General features: G+C 41.7%; 1 protein-coding gene across 4 annotated transcripts in view; it reads left to right on the forward strand.

Moving 5' to 3' along the window:
• Positions 1 to 15,369, forward strand: part of NKTR (natural killer cell triggering receptor) — a 47,123-nt gene that overhangs the window by 21,956 nt on the left and 9,798 nt on the right. For all 4 annotated transcript variants that reach the window (XM_059729234.1, XM_019499533.2, XM_014608993.3 and 1 more), the window contains 6 exons: positions 3,799 to 3,828; positions 5,318 to 5,463; positions 6,654 to 6,876; positions 9,023 to 9,178; positions 11,084 to 11,171; positions 15,208 to 15,353. In XM_059729234.1, the coding sequence (XP_059585217.1) occupies positions 3,799 to 3,828; positions 5,318 to 5,463; positions 6,654 to 6,876; positions 9,023 to 9,178; positions 11,084 to 11,171; positions 15,208 to 15,353 (789 nt within the window). The remainder of the gene's footprint in view (positions 1 to 3,798; positions 3,829 to 5,317; positions 5,464 to 6,653; positions 6,877 to 9,022; positions 9,179 to 11,083; positions 11,172 to 15,207; positions 15,354 to 15,369) is intronic.

A 15,369-nucleotide genomic window follows, 5' to 3' on the forward strand; every position in this document is an offset into this window, starting at 1 on the left:
TCTAAGCCTTCTGTAAGTCTGTGAAGAGGAAGGTTCAGCAATTCTCACTGAAGTCAAATAACCAGCTCTTTAACCCTGAAGTAAGCTTTTTCTATCAATCTTACTTGTATAGATTTAAACTGCTGAATAAATCAAAGGTGGTGTAATACTTCAGTATCTGTGATCCCAGTCTTGCAAATACTTACACATGTACTTAGCTTTAGCGCATGAATAATTCCATTCCCTTGTGACTGTTCACACGAGTAAAGCACATACATAAAATTTAGAGAATCATGATCTAGGTGTATAAAGATGGCATTAAAAAAACTCACTTTCACATTATTTCAGCAGATACTTAACTATTCCTAGACTTTCTTTTTTTTTCCTCACAAATTCTTGTGTTATACCAAACTGCAGCATTCTTGCAGTTTGTTAGAATGAAAATGTATAATTATTTGGTAAAAATACCTCTATTTGCACCTTCAGTGTTGATTTCCTCCTTGCACTGTTAGTAAAATCATAGGCTATGACTTGCTTTTAATGATGGTGGCTTTCACCATTTTAAAGGAAACTTGTTAACACGAGAGGTGTTAGCCATTTGTAGGAACCTGTGACAATGTGGATTTACACTTTTCTAACGTGTTTCGGTAGGAAATCAACAGTTTTCAGTAATGGAATGGCATCTTGTATAGCATTATGACTGATTCAGTAGAGCACTTTAACACCAGCGTAATCACATGCATGTCATAGTCGCATTGGAATCAAGTTCTCATTTGCTTAAAGTTATACTTGTGTTCAAGTGCTTTTCTGGACTGAGGCTGTAGAGTAGACTCTTTCCATAATAGTTTCTTTTCTACTATTCATTTCATAAGCAGGACATTTCTTTAGTTTTTAAAAAGAAAACTTGCCCAAAATTTTTTCCAAAGACTTATGTTCTAAAGAAAATTTAGAGCCCTCTATTTTTTTTAAAGCGTCCTTGTTTTGCATACAACTTGATAATTTTAAATTTGTATTTTAATAAAACATAGACTCAGTTTTGTCTGGAAATGTATTACAATTTATTTCTGCCATTTTTGTGTAAAATTTACAGAAACAGTGTTACATCGTGCGCTCCAAAGGTAATGTCTCATTCCTCTAAGGCTGTGTCCTTTTTCTTTTCTCTCTGTTTTTATCTCTTTCTTGTCTCTTTCTGATCATATTGTTATGTACATTGAACCCCATGTTAGGACTGAGGTCCTTCTAGGAGAAAAAATATGACTGTCTATCAGAAGATACTATGTGGCAGGATTTTTAACTAATTTACCAGTAACCTTCAGTGACTTTACAATCTCTTTCTTGTAAATGTTAATTTAAATGATACTGCCCCTTATGATGGTATTTGAGGGGGGGGGTTTAAACTTATCCAAACCAAGATATTTAACAAATATATTATTCTACATATAAAAGCAAAAAGCTTGTTGGGGAGAGTTTTCTATTTTCAAGTTTGGATGGAGTATTTTTTAGGTAACTTAAGTAAAAATTCAGTAGGACAAAATCTAGTTACTGCTTTGAAAAGCGACTGGGCAAGAATGAAGAGGGATGTGTGTACGTTGGCAATTTAAGTAATCTTGAAGTGGTATTAACAGACATTCAGTTTAATTTATTACATTTCCATTAATTTTAAATAAGCTTTCTAGGAAGTTTTTCAAAGGCATGCTCAGCAGTTGGGCACCAGACTCTCCTTTTGAAGTCCGTGAATTGGTTCTTTTATTTTGTAGTTTATGCACTTAAAAGTTTCCCCTTTGACTAAGCTTTTATTCTTATGTTTTCATTGCGTGACCAAGAAAGTGAAGAGAGTTTAAGAATTTAGTAATGTATTGTCAAGGAAATGAGAGAAACCTGGGTGGGCTTTTACCAAATGACTCTCCCTTTCCTCCTTAACCAAGACTTGAGTCATGGTTCAGCAAAGCACATAAGTATGCATCTGAGATCTTTGCTGATTTTTGGGGACCGCATAGCTCACTTCCTTTGTCCAAGATTCACTAGTACAGTGTATTTAGTGTCTTAAACTTGGGTGTTTTCCTAATTCTAAAAGCTAAGGCATGTACATTTCAGTGCTGGTTTCACTTAATCACTTTCTTAATTTTCAGTATTTCGGAACATTTATATTTAAACCTGCTTAAAATAAACTGTTTGCTTGGGAGCAGATTGTTAATGCATTTTTCTTTTGCTTATAAAATTGCAATGGCCATAAGAAATTGCTTCTTTGTGTTAATACAGTATATTACAGAAGTAAAGTCAGCTTACTTTTGTGGAAGACCAGAAGGGACACCTGCCACTGTGGTGATAGAAACTTAATGTCTCTCATTTGGTGTTTTATACTAGAACTTTTCTGTTTGTTTAGGGTGGGTGAGGTATACATTGGGATTTGGACCTGAATAAAGGTACACCATGAATGTTCAAGGGTGGCAGTTCAGTCTTTTGGCAGGTGTATTTCAGTGGTGCAACATCACTTGATTTTTATTGGATGGAATTGTGTATGCCAGTCTAGTTTTGCATTAGGCAGTGAAAAGTAGCTTTACAGTGATAGTGTAGACAGAGTCTGGTAGAACCACTTACATATACACTGTCACTGTCGGTTTGGTACTGAGTCTGCTTTAATGAAAACTCAAATGCAACTTCCACTCTAGGCCCCTGATTGGAAGAGAATCCATTCATAGAGGTTAAAAAGGAAAAACAGGACCTGGGGATTTCACACACAGCTTTAAGAATAGAAAGTCAAAGTGTCCAGCTCTTGATTTTTCTCATGTGCAATATAATTTTTTTTAACATGCCATCCCTCCATGAATTTGTTATGAAATAGTGCAGTTCTCCTTTGCAACTTTAATATAGCCTTTCTTAGAACTGAATGAAGGTAGCTGCTAATACAGTGTCATAATAAAGTGTTTTTAACCTGGAAATTTTCTTTCTTCATTGGTGAAGGATTTAAAGAGATACTCTGATTCCTAGCTATATTATGATTGATTTCATTTTTGTTAAGATTTATTTCTTTTACGTTTTTTTTTCCTCATGGGATGTCAGAAATTTGACAGACCTTAATAACTGGTAGATATACAGAAGGTAGAGCACTGACTTTTGGTTTGGCATTTCCACACCCAGTAGTTTCTAACTTGAATAAATGAGTGAATCTGTGATATGTTAATGATGGGTAATATTTGTATGTATTACTATACGGTTCGTACTCTAGCTGGCATAGCCCTGCACTGGTGAAGGCAGCGTGCAAATTTAATAAGATCTTAAGTATTGTAGTCCTGACTTGAATATAATGCTTTAAATTGATTTATGCAGCCAGCAAATAGAAGAAGAATGAGGAAATAGTACTTACTGTTCTTTATCAAGCTGACTTAAAAATAATAGTTTTAGAATGTAACAGTTTCAGCAGTACTTAAATTATTGTTAGTTTGCCCACTAGCTTCTTATTGCCAAACTGCATAGTATTTATCAGTAAAAATATATTTCAGGTCAAGGTGTTGGTTTCAGTATATACAAACACTGTACATGAAAAGTATTTAGTGCATATAAATATTGCATGCATTTAATCAGTTTTTGGTAGGACTTTTACATGTGAAAATGTAGTGTATAAGTGTCCCTATACTTTAATATGCTTGTAATCTAGAACTTTTAAACTTTTTGTTTTCAAATATTTAACTGGATTTTTTCCACCTTTTTTTTTGTCTTTTGCCTTCACCTTTTTTATTTTATTGTGCCATTCTCCTTTCTACCTCTTCATCTGAATCCCTGATTTTTACCATCTTATCCATGTTGATGTTTGTCACACAGAACAACAAAGCCTGCTCCTCATCTTGATAGGTAAGAATCTTTTTAAAACGTGTGTAGCAACAATCATTCTAAAATACATAATTAATATACAAACACTGTATATGAAACAACTCAATTTTAAAGGCAAACAAAAGCCAGGAGGAAGCACTTTTTGGGGGAAAGCAATATAATGAACCATGAAACAATAATTGGCATATTTTATCACCATTTTTTCAAATACAGATTTTTGTTTTTGCACAATAAACTATGCATATAAAATGTTATCATATTATTTATTTTTATGTTTTAGCTTTCAGTTGTCAACAGTCTTGGATTTTTTTATTTTTTTTTAAAGAAATGAAATTAGTTCGGTGCTCTGTCCTATACATTATGTTCCCAAATAAATTTGTTACAAATATTAGTTGTAGAACTTCCACCTGGAAAGGAACATTATCAGTGTTCTAGTTAACTGAGGAATGTCAGAGATGTGGTCCGGTCCTTGGAGCCCTATCATCTGGCTCACAGTGTTGCCTTTTGGTCTTGGAGTTGACCCATGTGCCACCTGAAGTGGTGGGGTGGTCCCGCTTTGAGAACAGGTTAAACTGGATGACCTCCTGAGGTCCTTTCCAGCCCTGCTTTTCCTATGATTATGTGGTGTGCTGCGGGGCTTGATGAGTTTGACACCCTTGAGTTAACTCATAGTAAGGGTTTCTTCAGTTATTATCCTGATTCACTGTGTAACTTTGGACCAACCCCATAACTACTTCTGTTCCAGATGGCTAGCTGTAAAATGCTATTGATAATGTTTACCTATATTGGTGCTTTGTACTGAGAAATAAGTTGATCAAACCTGAAATCAAGAATGTGTTAAAGTTCTCTTAAGTATCTTAATCAAGCTATTCCTGTACTTCTCAATAAAGGCAATGTAGAGTCCTGCAAACACTCTGGATGGAAGCTCAGTGGCCCCATGCCTTGACAGTGGCAAGGGCAACCCTCACCAAGCTATCTCAGTGGCTAATGGGAAACCTACCACTTCTCTTCTGAGCTTACATCTCTTACCTGTGTGAGAGATGTTCCAGACCTCACCCAACCAGGCAGAAAACTTATGGGTGGAGGGCAAATATGAGAGCCTGCTTAAATAGCTCCTACAAGAGATGGTGGGAAATTTCGCACCAATAAGAACTCTAAATACAAACCCATGCCTCGATCTACTCCATAAATATATAGGGGGCGGATTTTTATCTTGCTATTTTTATCTAGCATGTGCATAGTTGCATTTGTCTTGCAAGGGTGCTGTTGACTTTCAGAAGAAGGCAGACCTGCGTTCCTAGAAAATAGATCCATATTCTCTATTGCATGATATCCCAGCTCTCAAGATATCCCTAGCATTATTCAAACCTATTTGGGGAAAATTGACTTAAACAGTCCAAAAATAGTGAAGCTAATTGTTTCCCTGTAAAACTATGACTCTTAACCTAAAGGAAGTTTAGAGAAGAAAGTATGCCTATATCATTTTAATTTCTGAATCTTATTTCTGCAGCGTACATGTTGTCTTTGGACTGGTTATTTCTGGTTTTGAAGTAATAGAGCAAATAGAAAATCTGAAAACTGATACTGCAAGTAGGCCATATGCAGATGTACGAGTTATTGACTGTGGAGTGGTCATTACAAAATCAGCAAAAGACGGTAAGCAAACACGGTTTTGCTTGAAATTAATTGGAAGTTGTCCTTACTTGCAGAAAGCATGGAATATATGTCTATATAAATGTGTCTGGTATGTATTCATTGTCTTAGGTCAGGGGTTTTCAATCTTTTTTTAACAAGTGTATCCCCTACCCCCCTTTTAAATAACTGTACCCCCGGGGGGGGGGGGGGGGGGGCATGACAAGCAGCCAGACGCGGAGCAGGGAGGGTGGGGGTTTACTACCGATTGACAGCCCTTGTTTTAGGTGCGTGTGTGTGTGTGTGTCATATGAAGATGCGAAATGAGGCAAACTGGTTTAGAGAGGTGGGGGTTTTGTTTGTTGCCTTTAAGTAGATATAATAGATTCCTATTTACTGAGCTAGATATGTCTATATATACATATCTAGCTATCTAGTGAGAGATCTAGCTAGCCAGCTACAGAGATAGAGATATAAAAAAATGTATGTGTGTATGTATGTGTGTCTGATGGAAATTTGGACTCAGAATTTAGTGTACCTTATTTTAGGGTAAAAATAAGTACCGGAGGGCCTATATATTCAAAGTGACCAACTTTCAGGGGGCAAATCTGGGATACAGTTCTGTATGGCCTGTCTACCCCTGGAACCAACAGTATAGACGACTGATTTCTTTTAGTGTAGCTGCCTTAATGCGAGTGTAGCTCTTGCTTTATACACAGCTATAATGCTTCTTCCTGCTTGTCTCGTCTTATCTTGTGCATAATCATGCCAAATTAGAAGATGATTATTTCAAATTAATCATTTTATATTATTCACTTAACATGTATGATTTTTAAATAGGTGGGAGCCAACCTTTTGGGCAGGTGTGCCACAAATTAGCCTTGCACCCTCTGAGTACCTTTCCAAACCCTTCTCCTACCAGTCTGGTGCTCTTTACTTCCTGCCTTGTGCTCCCTACCAAAACTGTTGCTCTGTTTTCTGCTCCCTGTCCTGTCTGCCACTGTGCTGTCTTTCCCCTCCCCAGTGTGCTCATGTGTGGCACGGGTTGGTCACCCGTAATCTAAATGCTTGTACGGTACAAATGGTATGTAGCATGTCACTATTTTGTTTCTGTTGACATGTGGCTATTTGTGAAATAAAGTAGCTTTGTCTATATTATGTTCAGTGGAGAAACATGTCTGTAATCTAATAATGAATTATGCAATTGTCTTTAGTTTTGGAGAAAAAGAAGAAAGTGTCTTCTGAGTCAGAAGCTTCAGATTCCTCGTCCAGCTCATCAACTTCTTCAGAATCATCATCTGAAAGTGAAGTTGAAAATGAAAGAAGTAGAAGAAGAAAACGTAAGAGAAGAACTAAAACTAAACAGTCAAGAAAGCGAAGAAGAGAAGAGAGGAAGAAAGAAGAGCCAAGGTGTAAACGGTCATCAAACCAAAGAGGGTGACTAGTTTGTTAACTTTACAAATTCTGAAGAGAATTGCAATGTTAGTATTGTCCATCATGAAAAAATGAAAATGTATTTAATTTTGTGAGTATGTATTTTTGTTTCTTGGTTATACCTAAGGACAAATTCACTGTAGATTTATCTGTATTTTTTCAAGTGATCACTGTATACAAAAAAACACTAAATGAATGTTAGTATTAGGGCTGTGTGAAGCTTTGGTAGCTGATTCGATTTGGAGGAGATTTGGCCCAATTCGGTGACCAAATCTCCAAATTCAAATTGAATTGGGAGATCAGTTAAAAGCTCCAAGTCAATTCAAAGCATCCAAATCAATTTGGAAAAGATTTGGCAATTCGGCCATAGACTAAATAAGCAGCTGACACAGCTGCCTCCAGCTAGTAAGTCTGTTGGGACTGGGGAATGGGGGAAGGGGAGGGGTGTGAGGGAGGGAGGGATTGGGGCTGGGACAAGCTGCCCAGCCAGGGTGGGCAGCGCGGGACTTGGGGAGGGGGTCGCAGGATGCAGGCGCAGCAGTGCTCAGAGTAGGGGCTTTGCCATGCTGCCGCTTGCATGGCGGGGGGGCGGGGAGGGGAAAAGTGGGGGATGCAGGTGCAGCTCGCTCTAGGTGGAAGGGGACAAGCGGCAGCAGGGCATAGCCCCTTCTCCCAGCGCCTGCGCCCCTCACCTGTGCCAGCTGGCAAGCGGCAACAGCACAGAGCCCCAGCTCCCAGTGCTGATGCGGGTGTGGCAGCACTGGGAGCAAGGGCTCTGCCCTGCTGCCGCTTGCCGGGGGGGTGGGGGGGTCATGATTCAGGCACGGCTTGCTCCGGGCGGAAGGGGTAAGTGACAGCAGAGCATAGCACCCACTCCCAGCGCTGCCACACCCGCATCCCGCACCTCCCCCATTCAGGCTAGGCAGCTTGTCCCAGCCCCAATCCCTCCCTCCCAACCCCAACAGACTTACCAGCTAGAGGCAGATGTGTCAGCTGCCTGTTTAGTCTAGGGCTGAATCTCCAACGAGGCCTAGTTAGCATCTCAGTCAACTCACTGAAAAGCTACCAGGGACATTGTGTGTCAGTTACTCCTTACTAACGTAGACATGGTAAAATGACATTAAATCTAAATTCTGGATAATTCTTAGAAATTGGAGGAAAATTTAAGGTACTATATTGAAGATCAAGGGTTGTTCACTTACTGTCTGTGGGCCACATTCAGCCTGCAGAGCTACCTTATTTGGCCTGTGGAGCCAAGGGAAGGGAGGGCAGGTCAGCTTGGAAGCAGCCCATACTTGGAGTTAAGCACTGGTAGAGCAGCTTCCCCATCCACCCCACCCCCAAATGTTGGTGACCCCTGCTACAGATGCTAGATTAGTGAAAATAGTGTCTTTAAAATTATTTTTGTTCATTTTAAATTAACTCATTACAAGTTCACTGAGTACCTAGTGGTTGGGGATCTACCTAATCTGCAGCAAGCGAAAGGGATTTTTACAGGCCACTTAGGTGCATGGAGGCGATTTTTGCAACAAACACGCCCCTCACCATTGATTGGCTGAAGGGCCCTGGTGGCCCCGCCTCTCGCTGGTGCATGGCCAGAGGCGGGGCTGTGTGATGGGCAGCCCTCTCAGCCAATCAACAGTGCAGGAGGGGGTGCCATCTTGGCTGCTCCCCCCCTTTCCCTGGCAGGCTGTGAGGCTGTGCCACAGCAGCCATGAGGACCCCTGGCTCCCACCTGGGGAGCCAACATTTCATTTTTAGTAAGCTTTTTTTTTTTTTTTGGTGTTTTTTGTTTTGTTTTTTTAATTTCACGGACGTTGCCTGATTTCAGAGACGGTGCCCAATTTTGTAGTTTCCGTGAAACTGCGAATTAGGTAGGTTCCTATTAATGGTCTAACATAACAAACATCTTGTCTGTTGAATAAGAAACAACCCGTTTCCATAATGCTGTGGGATCTTGATTATTTCAGTTAGCATAAAAACTTCATAAACTAAATGACCTTGTGCAATTTTAAAACTTGGGGGTTGAATCATCTTAGTGTTGGCTATGGCACTTAAGATGATTTTTCCAAATTCATTTTTTTAAGCTATGCCTCTTTTTTGGTTTAACTTGTAATCTTGTTTTGTATGGTTTTTTTTCCTCTCATAGGTATCATTCTGACAAGAGCGATGCAAATGAGAGATCAGTTGATGCAACTACGAAAAGGGACAAACCTGTGGTACGTCCTGAAGAAATCCCCCCGGTGCCTGAAAATAGATTTTTGCTGAGAAGGGACGCACCTGTTGTCAATGTAGAGCCCGAGCCGTAAGCAACAGACTAAACCTTTTTACTTTGACTCTTAACTTTTCTTAGCTTTCAGAAATGTTCTTTCTATTAATTTTTGTACTGGTCCACATAGGAGCCTCACATGGTGATAAGAAATTTCTTAACTCTAAGACCAACTACCTTAAATATTTGTCATGTTTCTTTTGGAATTTCTACTTTGGTTTCTTTGTCAAATCCCTCTAGATTAAATCTAATTTAATACCTTTACATGCTGCTGTTTATCCTGGAGAGTCCCATCTGTGGTACAGACTTTCAGCTAAAATACAAAGGCTGCGTCCAGATGAGCACAAATGTGCAGTGTGTGTCACACATACCAGCGTGCCCTGCGCTGCTACCTTGCAGGGTGGGGGGTTGACCCTGGGAGATCCCAGGGTCAAAAAAACCCATGGCAGAAAAAGGCGAGGCAGCACATGTGGTGGTAGCATGCACTGCCCAAAACCAGAGCCTGGCCGACTGGAGCCACACTCTGGCTGCAGTCCAGACCTGTGGCTGCAGCCCTAGAAGGCCCCCAGCAAGGCTGCTGGGGCCAACACAGTCACTGGCCCTGATCTCAGCCTCCCCTACCCCACCCGTGATAACCTCCCATGTGCCAGAGTGCGCCGTGACAAGGTGTTTCGCAGCTACTTGTCCCCAGGGGAACAAACAGCTGCGTTCATCTGGACGTGGCCAGAGTGTAAATAACTTCTTATTTCAGCACAAAAACCTGAGATACGCTCTATTGTGTGTTTTATGGTTTACAGTATTTTATTACAGAGTAGTGGGAATATAAAATGAGAAGTTTATCTTTCCAATTAATATTGGAAGAAATTTAATATGATGCATCAATCCACTGGAATTTTGTAAAGGCTCCAATCTTTTCTAAATATAGGAAGAAAATGCTTCTAAAGGACCCAGAAAAGACATTTGCACATTATCTCAAAGTAGACGTGGTAGAAATTGCGTATGCAGAGTTCCAGTGTTTTTCCCTACAGGCCTCTCTTAGTATAGTGGGTTGAATACCATGGAGTAATACACTGGTCATTTATCTATTTAACTTATTAAACCTAAGCAACATTTATGAATGTAAGTGGACAATCCCAGATAAATTAGACACTACGCGGTCATAGCACTTCAAATCCTTTGCATGTACTTCTCAGCCTTTTAAAGTATATTCACAAAAAATACTGAGTTGTCTCATTGCTAAAATTTACTAGAATTAATAGATTATCCATTGCTGGTAATCCAGTGATGTAGTTCCTTAAACTAAGCTTTTTAAATACTGGGAAACTATTCAGTGGATTTGTAACCAAAAAAATCCTAGAAAGTTTGCAGATCTGAGGTGCGTTGTTTTCTGTAGCCAGAGGCACACAGAAAAAATGATTATGAGTAACTGCTATGTCTAGTGCCCTTTAACTCCTCAACCTGAATGCCCTGGTACGCATTCACTGCTGGGTTAATTGGGAGTTGTCTGTGGAAGTCTGAAGTAATACGTGAACTCATGCCTCTGCATCCACAGCAAGGTGCCTTAGCCACTCTGCCCTGCAGTGGACACATGGTTAGTAGATCATTTAAAATGACAGTGTCCTAAGGAAAGGGATGGACTATTTTAGCAGAGCATTTTGAAGTGCAAGTCAGCAATGTTCCCTTAAGTTTTCAAGTTAAATTTGATCTTTCTAGCTAGGCAAAAATCACTATAGTAATAACCTACCTTTTCGTAGGAGAACTATATATTTTTCTTGTTATTTCTTGGTGACCGCTTCTAAGTATACTGGCTTTGATATATTGTATTAATCCATTTGGTAAATATTAATGGTGTAAAAATAGAAGAAAGGTATTCATGTGTTAGGAACAAGTATGTATTGTTCTATGGCTTTTATATTAAGCCTGTTTTTCTTATTATTTTAGGAAACTTCTTGATGTTGCACCAGTATTGAGTGACCAGAAGCCCTCAGTCTCCAAATCTGGAAGAAAAATTAAAGGAAGAGGCACAATAGTATGTAGCTTCTGATATTTCCCTCCCCGTCACCTCCCCCAGGATTTTAAATTACTCAAATGGTTTGCATGAGATTTGTTTTAACCAAGGTTAAAACTTCATAATGTACTTGCTTGGTGGGTTGAAGCATTGCTGTATTTGCAGTAAAAGAGTGCATTTATAAAACTAAGCTTTTCCCCTGAATCCCCCCCAAAAAAGTTTGCCTAAAAGATTGTTCAGGAAAAAATGTCCCTTTGGTTATTATCACTTGTCAAAATTACTTACAAATAAAATAAAGCCAGGAAGATTGATTCCCATAATTCAGGGGCGGGTAAAATAAGGCCTGTGGGTCAGATCTGGCCCACCAGGTGCTTTCATCTGGCCCCTTATGCCCACCAACTAATTGTACCCTGCCCAACCCTTCTGCCCACAAGGGTGGGAACAAGGCACCCATATACGCACACCCAGCCAACATACCCTATTGCGCCTCACTCCCGTGTGGGTGGAAGGGCCCAGCCCAGCCAGCATGCATCTTCCTGGCAGGGTTGCTGCTGCCACTGCTGCAGCCGGCAGGGAACCTGTTTGGCTTCCCCAGCATCCCACTTGCTCCGAACACCAGGTAGAGAAGCAATGGGGGCAGAGCTGTAACTGGCAAGGAGTGTGGCCTGGGGCTGGTGACAGCACGGAGCCTCTGCTTGGGGGAGTGGCGGCACCGCAGAGCTCAGGTGGGCAGGGTGTGGGTGTGGGGACCCCTCAACACTCGCTCTCCATGGCATGTAGCCCGTGCCAGCGGGAGGCAGGAGCGCTTGGGGTGCTTGTGCCTGGCACAGATGCTTTCGCCTGGCGGTGCGTGGCTCCAGCCAACACTGCACTTGAGGGCAAGGGGCGCAGCCCAGCCGGGCCGCCTCTATCGCTGGGGCTCTATGCTGTGCACTTGCAGGTCCTGCACTCGTGCGCCACTGGAGGGAAGCCCTGCACTCCAGAGCCTGCTGCTTTCACTTCTCCCTGCCGCGCAAATCCTGGGGCTGCTCCCAAAGTGGAGGGGAGCCCCAGCCCCTGCTTCCCTATAGAGTCATGGGACCTACATGGCAGGGGGTGGGGAAGGCAGTGGGCTCCAGCACATGAGTGCAGGAACTGTATGTGTACAATGCGCAGCCCTGGCGATAGAGGCGGCCTGGCCAAGCTGCTCTCCTCGCCACGTTATGCAGTGCTGGCCAGGGCCGCGTGCCACCAGGCGCCAGTGCCTGTGCTGGGCACAAGTACCCTGAGCGCCCCTGTCTGCTGCTGTTGCTGCTGGCGGGGGCTATACAGCATCGGGGGACTGTGTAGGAGGGGTCCCCACACTCCCTTAAAAACCACAAATGATGCACACCCACACCCTGCCCCCACAACCCCCCACATATACACCCCCCACACAATATACAAGACTGCTAAGACTTTATTTTAAATTATTATGCAACCACCTCTAGATACAGTACTCTAGCACAAATCATGACAACATTTTTTTTGTAAAATTAAAATGAAATATAGTAGGTGTTTGACTGTTAGTGTATGATATATTTTTTTCTGGTTCTAAGATGGCAACTCCCCTTCCAAAAGGAGTATTTCTGGGGGGGCAAGGGGGTGGACTTCTGGTAGCAAAGATCTGGAGTTAGGGGCAGGACTTCTGCTCTCAAGATGGTGACCAAGGGGCAGGGGCTACCCATGTGGCCCTCAACAGCTCACCAAAATTTGTTAAGTGGCCCTCTGGCTGAAATAATTGCCTACCCCTGCTGTAATTGCTACTGGGCCCCAGTGTTTGAACTAGAAACGATGACAGTAGCTACTATCCTCTTCCAGTTATTGGAGTTCCCTGTAACAGCCTCCTTTGAAACCTCAGTGTTGTAAGATGCTGTTATAAAGAGAGATGATGTACAGCAGTGACTGGCAGTTTTTTGAGGCTGTGGGTCAGCTTTGACCCAGTTCAGGTCAGGGAGTGAGCACTGGGAGTGAGCACTAGGACCCAGCCACCGCTGCTTCTTTCCTCCTCACTAGTGTGGGGAAAGTACCTCTTGCTGCTGCTTATCTTTGCCCCAGGTTGCAGAAAACACCTGCTACAGGGTTCTTGGGCGCATTATTATTGGGGTTTTTTTTATGGGTTTGGATAGACAAGATGACGCATGTAAATGAAGATCAGTTAATCTGCACAGGTCTCATCTCAGGTGCACAGAGCCAGTGCAGTGAGTAAAGGAGCTATGGATTATGCGTAGTATTGTGTTTTAATGCATGGTCAGTGTTTTGTAGCCATACTTCACGTCTGATTTGGATGTGGGTGTTGAAATTATAGCAGTGTTCAACAAAGAACTACAAATTCGTGTGGGGTTTTAAAAATAGGCAAGCGACTTATGCAGCTGAAGTATTTAGCTCAAGCGGTCTGTAAGTACCTACATGGCAAAGATTTCTACATTAATTGCCCTTTTTCAGTACAGGCATGTTAGCATCGTGACTCGAGCTAAATCAGTGATGTTTAAGATCTGTCTTTGATGTAGTATTCTGGTATCTATTTACAGGCACTCTGAACATCTCCCCATCTTACACACATTCCATTTGTTGTTTCCCTAAGCACATGGAGGGACTGAGGAATCATTTGCACAGGGCAATGATACTGAGGCTGCTCCTCCTCAAAAGTTTGTTGCAAGTTTATTTAGGCAGTGAAAGAGAGGCTATTAGTGAGCATCAACCTTCTTGTCAATTGCTCTCTTAATGTCTCAGTGATGCAAGGTTTCAGCCCCAGCTCCTGTTTCACATCTACCAAAGACCCTATTCATCCACCATCGCATTGGTATCAGCATCCTCTAGGTTCAGAAGATTTCACATTCCAAGGATGAGCCAAGATGGAAATTGCTATCCCTGATGCCTAACAGGCTGGGACATGATCAGACTTGCAACTTGTCTCTGTCTCGAGAAGAACCAAACTTCTGAACAGGTTCCCTGCTGCTTTGGTACCAGGCTCCAAGACAGCACATGCTTGAAATCGGACACTGCTTTTTTCTCTGTGAATCCAAGTGCTCCAAGTTGTGGTGCCTTCCACCCTGGTACCAGTTATCTTCTTAATACTGACTCAGTATCTAAGCAATAAACTGTTGATTGAGCTACCTGTGCACCTGATTTTTCCTGAAAAATTAAGAGCCTATAAATACCAGTTCTGGAGTCTTTCAGGAGTATCCCCATTGTCCTACCCAACTCAGAACAGGTGTTGGCTGTTGTATCCAGAACCATCTTTGATGCATTTTGCAGTTTGGGTGCTTTCCTGTTGGCATCCACCAAAAGTCGTTTAGCTGAGGTGCAGATCACTGTGCTCCAAAGTGGGAAGCTTTCAGTAAAACGGACTAAAGCTAAATGGAAGAGGTTTTCTATTGGGGCATTTTATTTCCAGTTTCCATTTAACATCACGAGTTTCAACACTATAGATTATTTGCTAGCCCTAAAACAAACTGGGTTTTCTATTAATTACATAATGATCTGTTCTTAGCAGCAGTATCAGCATATTGACTTTCTATCCATGACTACCATCCCCACCTCTTCCCCTGTGTTGAAGAGCCCCACTCTCTCACAGGAACTCAATATAATATTTAAAGGGTTGTTGGGTCCACATCCTTAAACACTTACCAACCTGCTTTATATACCAGTGGTATATTAAAAAGGCAATCTTCATACAGCTGCTACATTGCTTCAAAGGATAGACTCCTGCTGACAAGTTCTGTTTGTACTCTGTATTTTATGTTTAGGTTCACTCTTAGATCTCATCCCAAATGTCTTATTTCTGAGTTCCATATAAATCAATCCATTCATCTCCCAATTTTCAACTCGGGGTAGTGGGGGAGTCTTTAATGTCATACTTGTTAAAAAGTCAGGTCCCCTTTAATGCTGACAGGACAAAAAGGGAATGTAGAATGGCGTTTCTTTCCTTGCCTGTATTATTGAGACCTCCTGGATGATTTTCACGTTGGTTTTCTGCGACAGGATAATTGTTGTGTACTGTCTGCCTTTATTTTAATTCTGCTGTTTGTTCTTCAAGCGATACCACACCCCACCTCGATCGCGCTCCTGTTCTGAGTCTGACAATGATGAGAGCAGTGAAACCCCTCCTCATTGGAAAGAAGAAATGCAAAGATTAAGAACATACAGAGAACCCAGCGGAGAGAAATGGAGTAAAGGAGACAAGTAAGATCTTTGCTAC

The sequence above is a fragment of the Alligator mississippiensis genome, chromosome 5 (genome assembly GCF_030867095.1).
Source record: "Alligator mississippiensis isolate rAllMis1 chromosome 5, rAllMis1, whole genome shotgun sequence".
In the NCBI taxonomy this organism is placed as follows: Eukaryota; Metazoa; Chordata; order Crocodylia; family Alligatoridae; genus Alligator; species Alligator mississippiensis.